This window comes from Euprymna scolopes, chromosome 33 (assembly GCF_053919585.1).
Source record: "Euprymna scolopes isolate OS-2025 chromosome 33, ASM5391958v1, whole genome shotgun sequence".
NCBI classification, from domain to species: Eukaryota; Metazoa; Mollusca; class Cephalopoda; order Sepiida; family Sepiolidae; genus Euprymna; species Euprymna scolopes.
This window is the reverse complement of record NC_136514.1, coordinates 79942926-79959697: the sequence shown is the minus strand read 5'-3', so window position 1 is coordinate 79959697 and position 16772 is coordinate 79942926. Positions and strand designations below refer to the sequence as shown.

Genomic DNA, 16772 nt, shown 5'->3' with positions numbered 1-16772 from the left:
GATTCAAAACATAGGACCATTTTGTGTGGTGCATTTTAGGTCAAGAACCCGATATCTTCTGACAGCCTGATTTGGTAGCACCAAACATGACTGTTAACATATCCACAGCAAAACAAGATTAAATCTATACAGTCGGTCAGAAAGTTTCTTTCCTCCATAGCTCACACAGCACTATATTTTTGAAGATACTTACCGAGATCCTAAAGACTTGAGATGATCAAAAGCTGCCCCTTCAAACTGGTCGAACAAGTAGATTGTTTTTTTTTCTTTTTGTTTCAGTTCAAAGCAGCTCTCTTCATCAATCCATTGTGGTTTGAACCCATGAAGTTTTAATGCCTACAAAAAAATATAAATGTAACAAAAGATCTTCTAAATAACAAAATGAAAACGGTTGCATGATATAAGAAGACAGGCTAATGACCACAAAAAAAGGGACGTGACAGTGACTGAATGGTTAACGACACAAACTGATAACCTGAGCATGCAGAGTTTAAATCCAGTTCATATCACAGAAACACTTTCATTTAGAGATGAAAAGAATCCTAAGTAGAAAGAAAAGAAATGCCAACAATATAAGTCATACAAAAGAAATGACTGACTCTTAACAGCGGATAAACACTGTAAAATATTCAATGTTTATTAGTTGAAATACTTAATACTGATTAGTCAATCCTATCAAAATAATCAATTACAATTGGTTTCCTATAATAGATTCAACCAATCAGAAAAAGTTGTTTCTTGGAGTTAAGCACCTGTTGGTGTTGACTACATAAGTGGCAATCTAGGTGCAGTCAGCAAAACCCTTTATTTAGTCCACAGGGTAGCACGCTCTTATTTCGTTAGCTATGACTGGATAGAAGTCTTAAGTAATTTGCAATTGTATTCTTAGTATCACTCAGACTGAAGCTTCAACCCTCACAAGAGTGTCACAACTGAATTTTTGCTAGTACTTGATCCGTTATGCCATGGGCACTTGGCATAACATATCAAATATCAGGTTGACAAAAAAGTTCTTCCAGCTTCTAACTTAAAAATTCAGATGAACATATCTTGGCTCAAACAAAAATTTATTGATCGAAATAAACACCATCAGAATCAACACACTTTTGTCAGCGCAAAAATCTTGCGTTCTGGTGGCGATGAAGGTTTTGATATTGCTTAGGCTTTTGAAGCATTTCTCACACAGAAAGTTGTCAAGATGCTTGAAAAAGTGGTAGCCGGTAGGTGAGAGGTCTGGAGAGTATGGCGGATGAGGCAGTTTTGTAGCCCAATTCGTTCAACTTCTGCAGGGTCGGTTTAGGAACATGCAGTTGGGTATTGTCGTGAAGGAGAATTGGGCCTTTTCTGTTGACTAATGCTGAGTGTTATTGTTGAAGTTTCTGGTGCATTTCATCCATTTGTTGACAGAACTTCTCTGCCGTAATCATTTCGCCTGCACCCAAAAAACTGTAATGGATGAGATCGGTCGCAGACCACCAAATAGTCAGCATGACCGTCTTTTGGTGTAACTCTGGCTTTGGGAAATGTCGTGGAGTTTAGTTGGTGTCTAACAACTGAGCTGAGCATTACTTGTTGTCGTAAAGAACTCACTTTTCATCGCAAATCCCAACCCGGTCGAGAAACAGGTCGTTCTTGTTACGTAAAAGAAGGGAAGATGACACTTCATAACGTTTATTTTGGTTGTCGTTCAATTCATGAGGCACACATCAAGTTTTTTTTCTTTACAATCTCTCTCAAGTGGTTGGAAATCATCATATGTTAAGTCTAATTCAGAAGCAAGTTCTCAAACAGTTGTGCATGGATTGGCTTCGACTAAGGCTCTTAATTAATCGTTGTCAACATTCAATGGCTCATCATTTTCAAGACTCTTGTCGCCACCACAAAATTTCTTAAACCATCATTGTGCTGTGCATTCAGTAACGGTTCCTGGACCAAATGCTTTGTTGATATCACGAGCTGTTCCAGCAGCTTTTTGGCCTAGCTTGAATTGAAAAATTTACCTTTTTTCTATCTTGTATTCAACATTCTGAAAAGAAGACAATTGTTTTAAAATGATTGTAATTTAAATGATTAGAGAGAGTGAAAAATGCTCTTTAAAATGATATATAAAGTAAAGGTATAACAAAAAATTATTTGAAAATACATCATTTGAAATGAAAATTAAAAATTACACAAGAACTTTCTTTTCAGCCTAATACTTATTTATTCATTTAGATATAACATTATCTTGCTGGGTTTTCCATGTTAGATCTAAATAGCAATGGAGCTGAAAATCAATATTTGGTTCTAACTAGCCATTTCTTTCTTTTTATTCTTGCCGCATATCTTAAAGGAAAAAAAAAGTCTACTTAGCTTCAGTTTCTTTCCAAAACGAATTATTCCAACAAGGAAGATTAATACAATGGAGGCAATTTTTAAAAAATGGCTTAAAAGTCTTAAAATTTAGATGGATTGAGTTTGTTGTTTATTCTGATACTGTTTTTATCCTCCACACATACATACCAAAAACTGAAGGAAGAAACAAAAAACATACATTAAAAGTTTCTGTATATCTTACTGACACTTCAGTCGCAGTTGGCTTAATACATTTCACTTTAAACTCATCTGAGGCCATCCTGAATTGGAGTCTTACTTTTCTAACATGACAATCTGAAAATAGAGTGGAAACAAAACAAAAAAAATGTTAATTTTAATAATTTTTCTCAGAAAATGTTTTTTATGTTCTTGTTCCTTATAATAACCAACATCAGCAAACTAAAAAAGTACCCGATTCAAAGTGTTCGTTAGATTCAATTCCTGGTATTAAACCTTTTTTTTTTTTTTTTTACATGGTAGTCACCACTGATCAAGGCCTGGAGGCCACTCGGGGATAAGAGTTATTGCATGTACAGTAATCAATGGGATAATGTAGTATCATTAGTAATGGAGATTTGATAAAGTGTTTTACTTAAGGGGGCAGTTTATCAGAAATTTGTCATCTGTAACATACCCCTTACTCCTCTAAGTCCAACCATTCCAGGATAGCGGTTGGTCACTTAGCAGTCGTTCTGGTGAAGGCTCTGAATATTGAAAGGCTCTGGTCCAACAAATCAGCACTTTCCCCACATAGTATGATATCAAAAGGGCAAATCGTCCGGAACTGCTCATCAAAGTCTGTATCAAAGTCATTTCACACCATAAGGAAAAAAGAATAACACATCAATGCCTGGTTCTTTTGTATAAAGCAAAATGATTATTCGTTAAAAGATTTCACAACTCATACCATTCACAGGACTCTAACATAAAATCTTAATGCTCGTATCTGGATGGTGCTATCGGTAAGATCTGGGCTTTTTCAGGTTTAGAGATCTCAACCCTAAGTTGAGAAAAGTGAAATTAACAAAGCTTCTTTTCCTTATTAGATTACTGTTCTTATCTTTCAATTTAGAGTAAAATTAGCAGTGATGTTGCTTGGGATTGAATGAGGATAAACGAATGTGCTACACATTATTTTTATTTTCATCAAAATCGGTCAAATCGTCCATTTTTCAATCAAATTGACTGATTGCCTGCTCTAGTTGGGACCCATCGCAGTGCATTGGGAGTAAGCTTCATATGCCTTCTTGCAGTCACTTACTCTACAATACATTGTAGTCTACATTGCACTGTGGAGAACCTACTGTTGACATTATAAAATTATTTTTATATAATGGTTTGAATTAAAGTTTAAAATGCAAAAGTCATGTATCATGGTTTAATTGTCTTCTAAACACACCCATAAGTCAAATATCATGGTTCAATTGTGTTCTAAAAAGAAAGATTCATTTCAAATGTACCATCTTATCAAAGAACCTACTCTTGATTTCATATGCCAGGCCCTTCTGCTTGTGTGGTGATAAAACTTCTCAACTGAACTTGCAATGTTAGGCTTTATAAAGGTGTTAACTTTGTTCAAAATTGGGCTGTTCCTTCTTTAATCAGATTTTTTTGTTTATTTTTGAAGGCATTTTTTCTATACAAAATCTATCTAAGAACATTTCATTCAGGCAGATAAAATACATTTGTGTGAAATCTATAAAAGAATATATTTTTAAATTGGTCCAGACATTTCAGAGTTTATAGGAAACAAACTCTCTCACATACATACAAAATGCCTTTTATAAGTAGACAGATAACCAGGACTCCTTCTTTTATCAGGTCCCATCTATTCTGATGATCAATTTAAAAGCAAGTTCACCTTCACCTAAACCCAGTGCAAGCTGGCCATAACTCAAACCAACAACACTGTCACACTAATATAACTTCCAGCATCTCTACATGTGCTTTAGAGAAGCACTTAGTCACAGCACAGCATTCATATTTGCCCTTTACCATCCTCACAATGATGGAGTAGTTATTGATCATACTCTGTCGGCACATCCTTTGACCCAACATTAATTTTTAAATCTTTAATTTTTTTAATATTTTTTAATTTTTACAAATTCATTTTAAATCTAACTTATTTTCACAATTTCTTTTAGTTTTATCTCTTAATTTTTTTTTTTTTTCTTGAAAAACGTCACTTTTTACATATATTTTTTTTAACACTTTATTTTTCTAGGACCAGAAGTTTATAATTAAGATGCTATTGGGAACAAAGTTAATTTTATCAATTAAAGGAATAAAGAAATAAATATTTTCCATTCACATCCAAACTCAACCCTCAAGATCATCATGGACATGGAATATGTACCTACATTAATGATACCTTCCCCTGTGGCAGGGACATCTCCAAAGAAGATCCTTACATGTGCTTTAGAGTAGCGCTTAGTCACAGCACAGCATTTATATTTGCCCTCTACCATCCTTACAATGATGGAGTAGTTATCTTTAGGAGTATTGTTAAGCAAATTGATCATCCATTTATCTACTCATCCCTCGACCAGCATTCATGTGGGGATTTCAATGTTTACAATATTGAATGGCTAGTCCACTGAAATTAAACAGACGACAAAGGGAGGTTTTGTCATGATTTCTCCCTTGCTTATGACCTAACAGATTGTTAATGAACCCACTCAGTTACCCGATGCTGACGGACAATTTGCAAGTCTTTTAAACATAATATAGATGTTTTTAAAATTACTAACAATCACTATAAAAAGATCATAGAAAATGCGAGAGTCATACACTCTGTCTATCGTCCAAAGAATATGCTTTCCAACTGACTGCAATATGGTCATCTTCAAGTCCAATGTAAACAAGTTCTTGTTGAGATGTCCTCTTAAATAATCAAATTCTATCCAATTTCCACCGTACACTCATTAACCCTTATCCTTGAGTGATCTTCAGGCCTTGATAAATGACGATTCTTTCGTAAAAAGAAAAAAAAATTACTTTTTCTAAAATTTATTAATTTATAGGTGAAAGTACAGAATAGTTAACAAAGTCCCTTCCTTGCTCCCTTAATAAATTAAATAATTTCTAAATAATATTTCAGTACGGTCCGTAAACTGCAGAAGATTATTTAGAAAACTATTCTTTTATTCTGTACTTTCCTTTAACAATTTAATAAATAGATAAATAAAAACTAGTACAAAACATCTTAGTCCTGTACATCATAGACCTTTCTGTATCTTAATTTTAAATGCCACCATAAGCACGCATTCTACATTAAGTAAAAACACTATAATAAACTTATCCAGCTAAGTAGAAGAGTAATCTATCTTGCTTTTGGTAACATTTATTTGTTATATATTTAATTTTTTTTATCACTTTTTTGAATCTCTGGATTGTAAAACATGTCCCCAAATCCTGTGACGTGTCATGACATAGACAATAAGCAAGATCTCAAATAAGTTAATATGCATGATCACCAATAACGTTATTATTTAGAAAGCCTTGCCTAACATGGGAAGGTGGGGCTTTGTTAGAAAGCTATTCTGTGAGAAAAATAAGTTAAAATGACTTACAGGTCATGAGAAGGTTGGTAATCGGAGGAGGATCGGTTTCACCTTTGACTTTGGGAACCCTAGTCACGTGCTTGGCTCTAGTTTTATACCTCCTGCTGGAAGGAAGTGATTTGCATATGTATTTTGTTAGCAGTTATTTAAAAAACTGTCACTTCTTTCCGGGAGTTTAAAAAAGTGTTCTGATGACGGCTAAACTTCTAAGGAACCTTTGTTTTTTTCCTTTACTAGAGTTCATGTACACTGGTTTACCGTATAACTTAGACAAGTGTTATTTGACTTCTGACAGAGTTGGGGGATGCGATTTAGCAATATTTCGCAAGCTTTACACCCACCCAACCCTGATCTCCCTTCTAACTGTGGTATCTGAGAATTTTCAACATTTTGTGAAATATCTGTTATCGGCAAGGTTGCGGAGTTGGATGGTAAAAGTCTGATTCCACTCCGACTCCTAGAATTCCAACCCGACTCCTTTGATATCTTTGATTCTAACTCCCGACTCCTTGACCCCTATGTGGAAATCTATTCTGCAGATCCACATACGAGTCTCCCACACCTATTCAGCAAGCATTTTATAAATACTTTTTATGTATATCATTTTTTACATTTAAGATTCACTTGTATGGTAAATATACTCACATATACACTATACCAGCTTTATAGAATAAGTTAAGATAACAAAGGGATAAAAATTTACAATGAAATTTTATTATGCTATCAGTTCAAAAGGGAATACAATATTTAAGGATACAGAAACCTCTTTAGGCCATGGCATTTTGAAGACAAATGCTTCTCATCAGAAGAGGGAGTAAAGACACATTATACAGAGAAGAAATTTTTTAAAAGATAATATTGCCTTTATGGAAAGAGAATCAAAGGAAAAACAGGAAAAAGCTATAAAGGGCTATAGTAGCATGGGTTGTTTCTTATTGATTTAGAACCATTTTTTTTCAGATAAGATTGTAATTCTAGATCGATCTTGGACTAATACAATTGCCAAATTCCATTTGATTCAGGAACTGGATAACTTTCGGATTACAATTTGATTGTTATCCAATGTAATTCACAGTGATCTCATTCAAAGACAGAATTTTCATTGACCATGTGTGACGTCACAACCAAAACGAAAACAGCTGCCCAGACAGGATTTGCAGAGATCCGATGGACTGAAATATCTTGATGAAGTAGAAACATTGTAGTACAGTATAAAATATTATATATCTTCCAAAATAAAAGTAAAACCGTACAAAAACTGCTAAATTGTGCAACTGGTAAAACCAAACCGGATAAAAACTTCCGACTCCGACTTCAACTCCTAGTACTCTTAGAAATTCTACTCCGACTCCGCAACACTGATTATCGGGACAAATTGCCCTTTCTGTTATTTTACACATTATGGTGGATGGACAAGATGACTTATGGAATCAGATCTTTCTTCTGAAGACCAAGATTCGAGGCAGACTGAGGAAATCTTGTGGAGAGGAGGTTACTGCTCCAATGTTCACTGTATTCAAGAGTCAAATCCAAGAATACATGACTGAAATTAAAGTTCGCATAACTAAATTACAACTCTCTCCATCTTCTGGGATCAAAGCAAAATAAATAGATGTACTTCAATTACTTGAAGATTTGGAGATTAATTGAATCCATGGAGCAAGGAAAATGTTCAGTAGGTCTGGTGCCAAGAATATCTCCTGAGTCTCAGAAAAGTCTTTTGGACGTTCTCTCTGATTCTCTCTCCTCTGATCTTGAGCACGTGGTACAATTGGGAAAGGAGTGGCTGGTTACTTTTAATGCATCTAAAACCAAGCTTCTCTCTTTACATCATCAACATTCTGATCCACATCTGGCATCAATTGAAATGAATGGCTCTCGTCTTCAGGAGGCCTCAAGTTTTGACAAGCTTCTGGGCTTGACAATTACTCCTAATCTTAAATGGAACACGTACATCAAATCTGTTGCCAGGGCCGCTGGAAAAATGGTGGGATCTTTCTATCGATCTACTAGATATCTCACTGCTGATGCAATTCTCTATCTATATAAGAGCCAGGTACGTCCAAGGATGGAATACTGTTGCCACATCTGGGCAGGAGCTGCTAGAAAGAACTTGTCCTGCCTTGATAGAGTTCAAAATAGACTTTGTAGCCTCTATCTCACAGAAGAGATGTTGCGAGCTTGTCTCTGATGTATCGTTATTTTCATGGAAAGCGTTCGACTGAGCTTCAGTCTATGGTCCCCCCTTGCCAAACTTTCACAAGAAACACTCGTCTAGCTGAAAACACTATCAATAATTCCCCCCACTCTTTATCTGTGCCTAAACCTAAACGTAGATTCCATGAACAAAGCTTCTTTCTTAGAACTGCACGCCTGTGGAATTGTCTTCCGTTTTCCTGCTTTCCGGCTGACTACAATATGGTTGTCTTCAAGTCTAACGTAAATAAGTTCTTGATGAGCCATTCCATATAAGTTAACAAATTTACCGAATTTTCATTACTAATGATTACTATATTTTCTAATTTCTACTGTACACTCTTTAACCCTTATCCTTGAGTGGCCTCTTAGCCTTGATAATGTGGTGATGCCTGTGTAAAAAAAAAAAAAAAAGTAAAAAAGTGCCATTTAGAAATTGACTTAAGGTTAATAACAGGGTTGCGGAGTCGGAGGTTTTAGCTGGAGTCGGAGTCGGATTTCTAAAAGTACAAGGAGTCAGAGTCGGAATTTTTTTATCCGACTCCTTAAGTCCAATGAATTTATTTTTTTTACATGGTTTTCCTGTTTGGTTTTACCAGTTTTCTTTATTACATTTTGTAAACAACAAGGCACATTGCCACTTTGATGTAGGTGGGTACTATCAGGGACCTAAGTTTCAGGGGTACTATGGAGGGAGTTTAGCAGCAAGATGTCTGTTTACATTACACTTGAACTTCTGCATGTCTGTACTGTTGGGGAGCAGGAAAATGGAAGAGAATTCCAAAGTCTATCAGTTATGGAGAAGAAGCTATTAGAGTAGAAGGCTTTCTTACATCTGGAGATCTCTACTGTGTAGGGGTGGCACTTCGCTGCTTGTCGGGTTTGTCGGGGGTATTTTCATTGAGGGGGTACAAGAGCTTGTAGTTCGTCAGAGCATCCGCCATTAAAATATTTGTAAAAAAAGCAGAGGGATGCAATATTTCGTCGATGGGACGGGCTGAAGCTTAGATAACAGTTCAGGATCTATCAGGTTGGCGACTCTCTTTTGAACACTGTCCAGGAATGAGAGACTGGTAGCAGATGCATCAGCCCAAATGTGACAGCAGTACTCGATACATGGGTGAATGTTGGCCTTACAGAGGTACAAGATACTTTCAGGAGTAAGTAACTTTTTAGCAGCAGCCTTGGCAATGATCTCAATGTATTTATTCCAACTCATGTTCCATGCGAACGTTAAGCCGAGGAGTTTGAACGAAGTACTTTCAGGTAATGTATCTTTAACTATTGGTGGTTGAGAAGGTTTCATGTAAGTATTAAAGGAAACGAGCTTTGTCTTGGCAGCTTTGAACGTTACCATCCATTTCTGACCCCATTCCACTAGACTAAAGGTCTTCATCTAAGGTTTTTACCATTGCCTTAGATATGTGCTCATTAGTTTTCCCCACATGCCTGCTATAGCGCGTGGGGTCATCAGCAAATATACCCATGTCAGAGACAATTTTATCAGGTAAAAAGCAATCCCTGAGGTACACCTGCATTTATATAATATTGTTTGGACGTACGCCCATCAAGGACAACCTTGATTGTTCTCTCATTTAAGAAGGATTTAATTATGTTAAGCATTCGTCCAGTAATACCATAGATTTTATTTTCACGAGAAGATCATCGTGCCATACCCTGTCAAAAGCCTTAGATATACATAGGGCTACCACCCTCCCCTCCCCTGCCTTATCCAGTGCTTGGTATATACGTTCAGAGATTACAGTTAGAATATCTGTAGTATAACGGGCTTGCCTAAATCCATATTGATGGTCAAACAGAAGTTTAGGGGGCTGTAAGGTGGTGGACTAGAGTTTGATTAATTAAAGACTCAAATATTTTGGCGAAAAGTGAGAGGAGGTTAATTGGGCAATAATTTAATGGGTCAGTTCGTTCGCCAGAGATTTTGTAAACTGGTACTATAGAAGCAATATTCCAGTTGTCAGGAAAGCAAGATTCATTAAGATATTTCTTAAAGAGTTTAGAGAGAACTGGAGCAACCTCAGTGGAGCATTTTTTTAATAGCACAGCCAGGATGAGATCAGGTCCAAGTGCTTTTGAGGTGTCTACGTTTTTTATGATATCGTGTACTTGAGAAGGGGTGATTTTCAGATCACTAGTGTGGTTTCTGTCCACAGAAGAAAATCAGGGAGGGAATGGTTTTCTGGGTCCAAGCTAGAGTTTGAGAGAAAATAACGGGCAAACATGTTAGTTTTCTCAGTTGCTGTGCAAACAACCTCATAATTGTTGGATAGTGAGGGAATTATTGATTGCCCATTATTTACTACACTATTATAGATTTTCCAGAAATCATGAGTTCCTAATTTATGCGCTACAATGTGTTTCCTGGTGGTTTCAATATATTCACTCTTAGCTGTTGCTACTTCTTTCTTACAATTACTTCTAGCTTCTATATACTTTGTCTGTTTGTACAGGACATATGCTGGATAAATCTATGGTATGCATGTTACCTCTGAGTAATGGTAGCTGCGCAAGTAGAAGTAAACCATCGGGGAGGGGAGGGTTTACTATATAACTTCCGTGTAGGAATATGTGCTTCAATTACTGCTTTGAACCATTCAGTAGTCTCATTTGCGCACTATTCTACAGGAAGAGAAAAAATATTTCCCCATGGGGCGTCTCTGATGTGATCTCTAATGGCATCCCAGTCAGCCTTATCTTAATATGTTGTCGTTTTGAGCAATGGCTCTTCAACTTGGTGTCGAGAGTTTAGAGTGATTCTATCATTATCACAGCATTATCAGCATTCCTAAGTGTGCAATCAGCATTTGTTACACAATCCTCAGGATCTCTTGTCAGAAATAGATCCAGAAGTGAGGCTTGCTGGTCCTGGTGATCTGGGAGATGGGTCGGGAATGTTACTGTTTATGTCAAGAAATGGGATATAGCAAAGTTATGGCTGATGCTACTAGCTGTGTTAGTATAGTTAGAGAAGCCAAGCAAATTTCTGTGGCAGGTGTTAGAGTCACTAAATACATGTATTTGGGCGTTAGTGTCAAGGGAGAGTGCTACATCTATACTGTCAGAGACATGATTGATTATAGTACAGTCCTCGGTTGATGGAGAGCAATAAAGAAAATACAGATAGCTAACGCTATGTTGTAAATTTAGTTTAAAGCACATGATTCTAGTTTAGATTCCCTAGACATGGGGAGGATGTAACAAATATAGACTCCAAGTCCGTTCCTGTTAAAGTCCTTACGACAAGATGGAAGATAAACAGACATGTTAAAGATGTTAGAGGGGATCGAGGAGTGCAAGTTAGTTTCACTTAGTACTAAGATATCTGGTGAGTTTGTTAGAAGAAATGATTCTACATCATCTAAGTTAGTTCTAAGTCCTCGGATATGTGTAAATGCAAGCCTCAAGGGAGGAGGCGTGAGTGTGTGTCTGGTTTGAACGATTTTTTGGATTGAGCTGTCATTTCATTCTATTTTGTAGTTTCAGATCTAGATTGAGGTGCTAGGCAAAATGGATGTGCATAGCCACCATCATGCAACATGAGTAGACCATCAGTCAACTTCTCATCCACAGGAATGTGACCTCGGGAATGCCCACCAGAGATGAGTGCAGGGTGCCTTTCTATGCGTGACACGGCACTACATATATTCCGATATTACACAACTGATGATAGAACAGCTGCTCTAAGCGCTATCAAAGAGTTAGGACTCCTGTACTGTCAGTTGGAAACAGCAACTGTCAAAACTGGTACACTCAAACCTGTCCAACAGGAGTGGTTCAGTTCGATCAGGTTAGCATATATGGTAAATAAGCACTTCCAAGATGCCCAGGTATAGGGGAATAGAATAAGTCAAATGTGGGCGACGCCATTCATTGCCCTAGTCAGGAAACAAGGCTAAACACTGAGTGTCTCTAATGAGTCCTTGTGGCCGCACCTCTGCTCCTGGCTAATAGGCAAAGAAGGAGTATGGAGTATAGATAGGCAGAATCTATCTACTACTTAAGCAGTTTAGGTTTGCAAACCAGTGATTTGATCAAATCACCAGCTCTAGGGAGGTTGTCGTCCAGGAATGAGGAGGCCTCCCTCCCCTGTTTGGTGCCAAGGTGTATGAGGTCAGTGGCACAAGTTTACAAATCGGAGTTTTCCTCATTCTAGATGGATGACCTAACCAGATCTACTGGTCCATCAGCACTGAGAGGGTTTTCCCTGCACCTGGTTTCAAAGCCAGGTATTTCTATGCTCTCACATGGATAGTTAGGATCAATAGAGTTAGTATCAAAGAATTAGTATCCGCTTTGAAGTTACACTCCTCAGAATAGGATTAAGATTGGTTACGTTTTTAAAGGCGATATGTATGAGTATGGGGTGTAAATTAAAAGTTAATATCTACTAGCGTTAAGAAAAGATCAAATATGGTTTGTGGATTAGTGACTAATTGGAAAATTATAGTATAAGAGTTAGGGTATGTTTTGAAATGTGCTTTAGGTGTTAGTTTTCAAGTAAAGATAATCATCAGTACTTTATTCCATCTAATGAAAGAAAGATATAGTTGCTAGTTAATATAGATCACTTATAATCTAGGCACCAACTGTGGCTATTAGTTATCTATTTTATAGATATTCTATAGAGTATAAATATAGGTTAAGCTAATGCATCCCTTAGCAATAGAAATCTATAGATATTTAGTATTTATGGATTTTGAAAAGGTCAGCCTACTAAAGTTTAGGACCGGAAGCTAACCCCTCCTCCCAAGGTATGTGCAAAGTATGTGATTTTATATCAGCTTGGGGAGAAGAGCAATTGTTTTTTGTCCAGGAGAGATGATATAACTTACAAGAATACATCATTAATATACAATATAGATATACAGGGATTTTGGGAGGATTTAAGAGTATAAGGATTTTTAATGTTTATCATGCAAAACAGACAGGAAGGTGTCTTGGAGGCAAAGTATTATCACTTTAAAGCAGACATTTAGAAATGACATTTGTGCCAATTATTTTAGTAACATACATCAGTAACAATATACATGTGGCCAGTATAGGCCTTATATTTAAACATTACACTTAGTCATAGAATTATGATTTCCAACGAGAGGGAAACAGTATAAGTAAATAAGAGCAGGAAAACACGTTTGGTGAATAAGCAATAACTTAATTGCTTCCTAAGCAGTGGTTTGCACAATTTAGCAGTTTTTGTATGGTTTTGCTTTTATTTTTAGAGATATCTCATATTTTGTACTGTAATGCTTCTACTTTATCAAGATATCTCGGTCTGTCAGATCACTGCAAATCTTGTCTGGATAGCTGTTTTCGTTTTGGTTGTGACGTCACACAGGATCAATGAAAGTTCTGTCTGTGAGTAGGATCACTGTGGATTACATTGGTTAACAACCGGATTGTAATCTGAAAGTTATCTAGTTACTGAATCAAATGGAATTTGGCAATTGAATTAGTCCAGATTGATCCGGAATTACAATCTTATCTCCCACACCCAAAAATATAATGGGCATAAATCAATAAGAAGCAACCAATGGTACTATAGACCTTTATAGTTTTTTCCTTTTTTTAGGTAGGAGTCACCACTTATCATGGTCCAAAAGTCACTCGAGGATAATGGTTAATGAGTGTACACAAGTCAATGGCACAATATCCTAGTAATCGTTAGTAGTGGAAATTTGGTTAATTGGATTACTTAAGAGGATGGTTCATCAAGAATTTTTTTTATGTTGGACTTGAATATGATCAGCTGGAAAGCAGGCAAATGGAAGAGAGTTCCACAGGCATGCAGTTCTAAGAAAGAAGTTTTGTTCATGGAATCTACGTTTAGGATTAGGCACAGAAAAAGAGTGAGGGAAATTATTGATAGCGGTTTCAGCTAGACGAGTGTTTTTCATGAAAGTTTCTGCCATAAAAATAGTGATAGAGTAAAGACGGGCTCGTAATGTCTCTTCTGTAGGAAAGAGGTTGCAGGGAAGAGAAAAGGGCACCCCCACCAGGTTACGAAGTCTATTTTGAACTTTGTCGAAGCATGATTAGAGTTTTCTAACACTCCTGCCCAGATGTGGCAACAGTACTCCATCTGTGGATGTACCTGACTCTTACTTAGGTAGAGAATTGCATCAACAGTGAGATATCTACTGGAGCGCTAAAAGGACCCCACCATTTTTCCAGCCCAGAAGCTTGTCAAAACATGGAGCCTCCCCTAAGATGAGAGCCATTCATTTCAATTGATACCAGATAGGAAATCAGAGCATTGATGATAGAAGCTTGGTTTTGGATGCATTAAAATAAACCAGTCACTTCTTTCCCCATTGCACCACATGCTCCAGATCAGGATGTGATTTGAAAGATCATTGATGTAGATTAGTAAGAGAATTAGGCCCAAGATGCACCCCTGAGGGAATCCGGCATTAATACTGTGAGCTTCTGATTTCTGCCCAGCAACCACTACTCTTATGAACCTATCAGAGAGAAATGATTTAATAATTGAGAAAACTTTCCAGCTATACCATAGTTGGAGATCTTGTGAAGTAGGCCTTAATGCTATACCCTATCAAAGGTTTTTGATCTGTCAAGAGCAATTGCCCTAGAAAGGAAGCCTCCATTGAGATTCGCTAATCCTATGGGATATAACCGTTACCACACCTGCTAGCAGAATGGAAACCATATTGCATTTCACTAAGAAGGTTATTTTTGCTGGGATGGTTAACTACTTTTCCATTTAACACGGATTCCAGCAACTTACTCATGACGTACATGAGATTTATTGGTCTGTACTGAGAGGAAGATGACCGATCACCTGAAGTCTTAAATACAGGGCATACTGGTAAGGTTTTCCAGGGTGTTGGGAAGCAATTCTCTTTAAGACAACACTTAAACAGCTTTGTAAGTATGGGAGCTAGTTCTGGTTGAAGCTCTTTCAGCACTATAACTGAAATACCATCAGGGTCAGTTGCTTTACTGGAATCAAGGTTTTTGATTAGTTTGGCAACATTACGCACAGATATTGGTATGCCGCATGGTGTGTTTTCTGATAAAAGAGGAAATATGAGGGATTGACGGCCTTAGTAGCGTAGGGTATAATTAGTTGCAAAGTTCTTGACAAAGAGTTTGGCTTTGTCTGATGCTGACGAGATTACCTCAAGTCCATTGATGATGGTTGGGATAGAGCACATGATTCTGTTCAGGATACTGTTTGCTATTTGCCAAAACTGGTAGTAACCAAGCCGCTGCTTAGCTACTTTGGATTTAACGAACTGAGCATACAACTCTCTCGCATTCTTTATTACTCTTTTACAGTGATTGCTGGCAGTCCTAGAATTGGCTTTAGTTTCAGTACATCTTCATGTTTTGCCTTTAATCCTCTTTCCATAAAGGCAATATTATCTTTTTAAAAATTTCTTTTCTGTATAATATGTGTCTTTACTTTCCTCTTCTGAAGAGAAGCGTTTGGCTTTGAAATGCCATGGCCTAAAGAGGTTTCCCTATCCTGAAATATTGTAGTCCTTTTTGAACTGAAAGCATAATAAAATTTAATTGTAATGTTTTTGATCCCTTCCTTGTATTAACTTAATCTATAAACTTAGTTCGTGTTTTTAAATGTATTTATAGTGTATTTTAAACCACATTTCCAAACTCCCATTCTTATCTGAATTCATTTTAACTGGTGAGTCTACTCCCCATGTTATACAATAAAATATGATAATGAAATTTTGTAAGATAGACTTGCATTTAAAAAAAAGCTTTAAATCTATTTAAAATTTTAACCATCCCTTAATCTGCCTTTAAAATAGATATTATTTAAAAAAATTAATTTATTTTATTGTATTATTTTATTCCATTTCTATATTCTGTGCTATCTACCCACTTGAAACTATTTTCACAGATTTTTTTCATATTTGTTTGTAATATATTAAAAGCAGTATATGTATATAAATATATATTCAGATATAACAATATATGTGTATACACAATAGAAAAATTGGAAATATGCATCTCTTTTCTAGTATTCATCCGCTTTGGTAAATGAGTTTGTATGCTTTAAATTATTAATACAGAAATCGAAAATTATACTGTTTCAATTAAATAAAAGAAGGAAGTATTAATTCAAAGCACACATTTGGCTCTTAAGGCAGATCTTCCCTCCCTCCTTACTGCCCTCAAATAAACGCTAATCTTTGCACCCCAATACATTCAATACATACTGGTCTTTTAGCTAGACCAACATGTGTCACTCAAAGAACACCAAGTTAAGTGCATCTATATATCTGTGTTGTGTGGAACCTCTTTATGTAGATCTAGTCCCACCATTTCTTTTGTTTTCTTTGCTTTATATTCTCCTCCATATTCAAATGATTATTAATATCCTATTGATTTATTTTAAAACAAATTAGTTGCTAGAGCAGATCGGTTTTCTCACAGTTTGTCTTGCCGTGTTTCCGACTGACAGTACAGGAGCCCTAACTCTTTGGTAATGCTTAGACTGGCTGCTCTATCATCAGATATATATCAGGCTAGTTGTAGTGCCATGTCGCACATGGAAAGGGACCCTGCTGCTATATCTGGTTGGCTTTCATGAGACCACACATTCTAGACTGGACTTGGCTAATGGACCACTGTGTGTGTGTATACCTG

At 36.6% G+C, this 16772-nt stretch overlaps 1 protein-coding gene across 1 annotated transcript in view; it reads right to left on the bottom strand.

Moving 5' to 3' along the window:
- The window catches only part of LOC145258320 (DNA topoisomerase 2-binding protein 1-like), a 178246-nt gene that overhangs the window by 154537 nt on the left and 6937 nt on the right, over positions 1-16772 (bottom strand). The window contains exons 2-3 of the mRNA XM_080116401.1: positions 2534-2649; positions 194-336 (exon numbers count right to left, since the gene is read on the bottom strand). Of these exons, the coding sequence (XP_079972527.1) occupies positions 194-336; positions 2534-2614 (224 nt within the window). The 5' untranslated portion in view covers positions 2615-2649. The remainder of the gene's footprint in view (positions 1-193; positions 337-2533; positions 2650-16772) is intronic.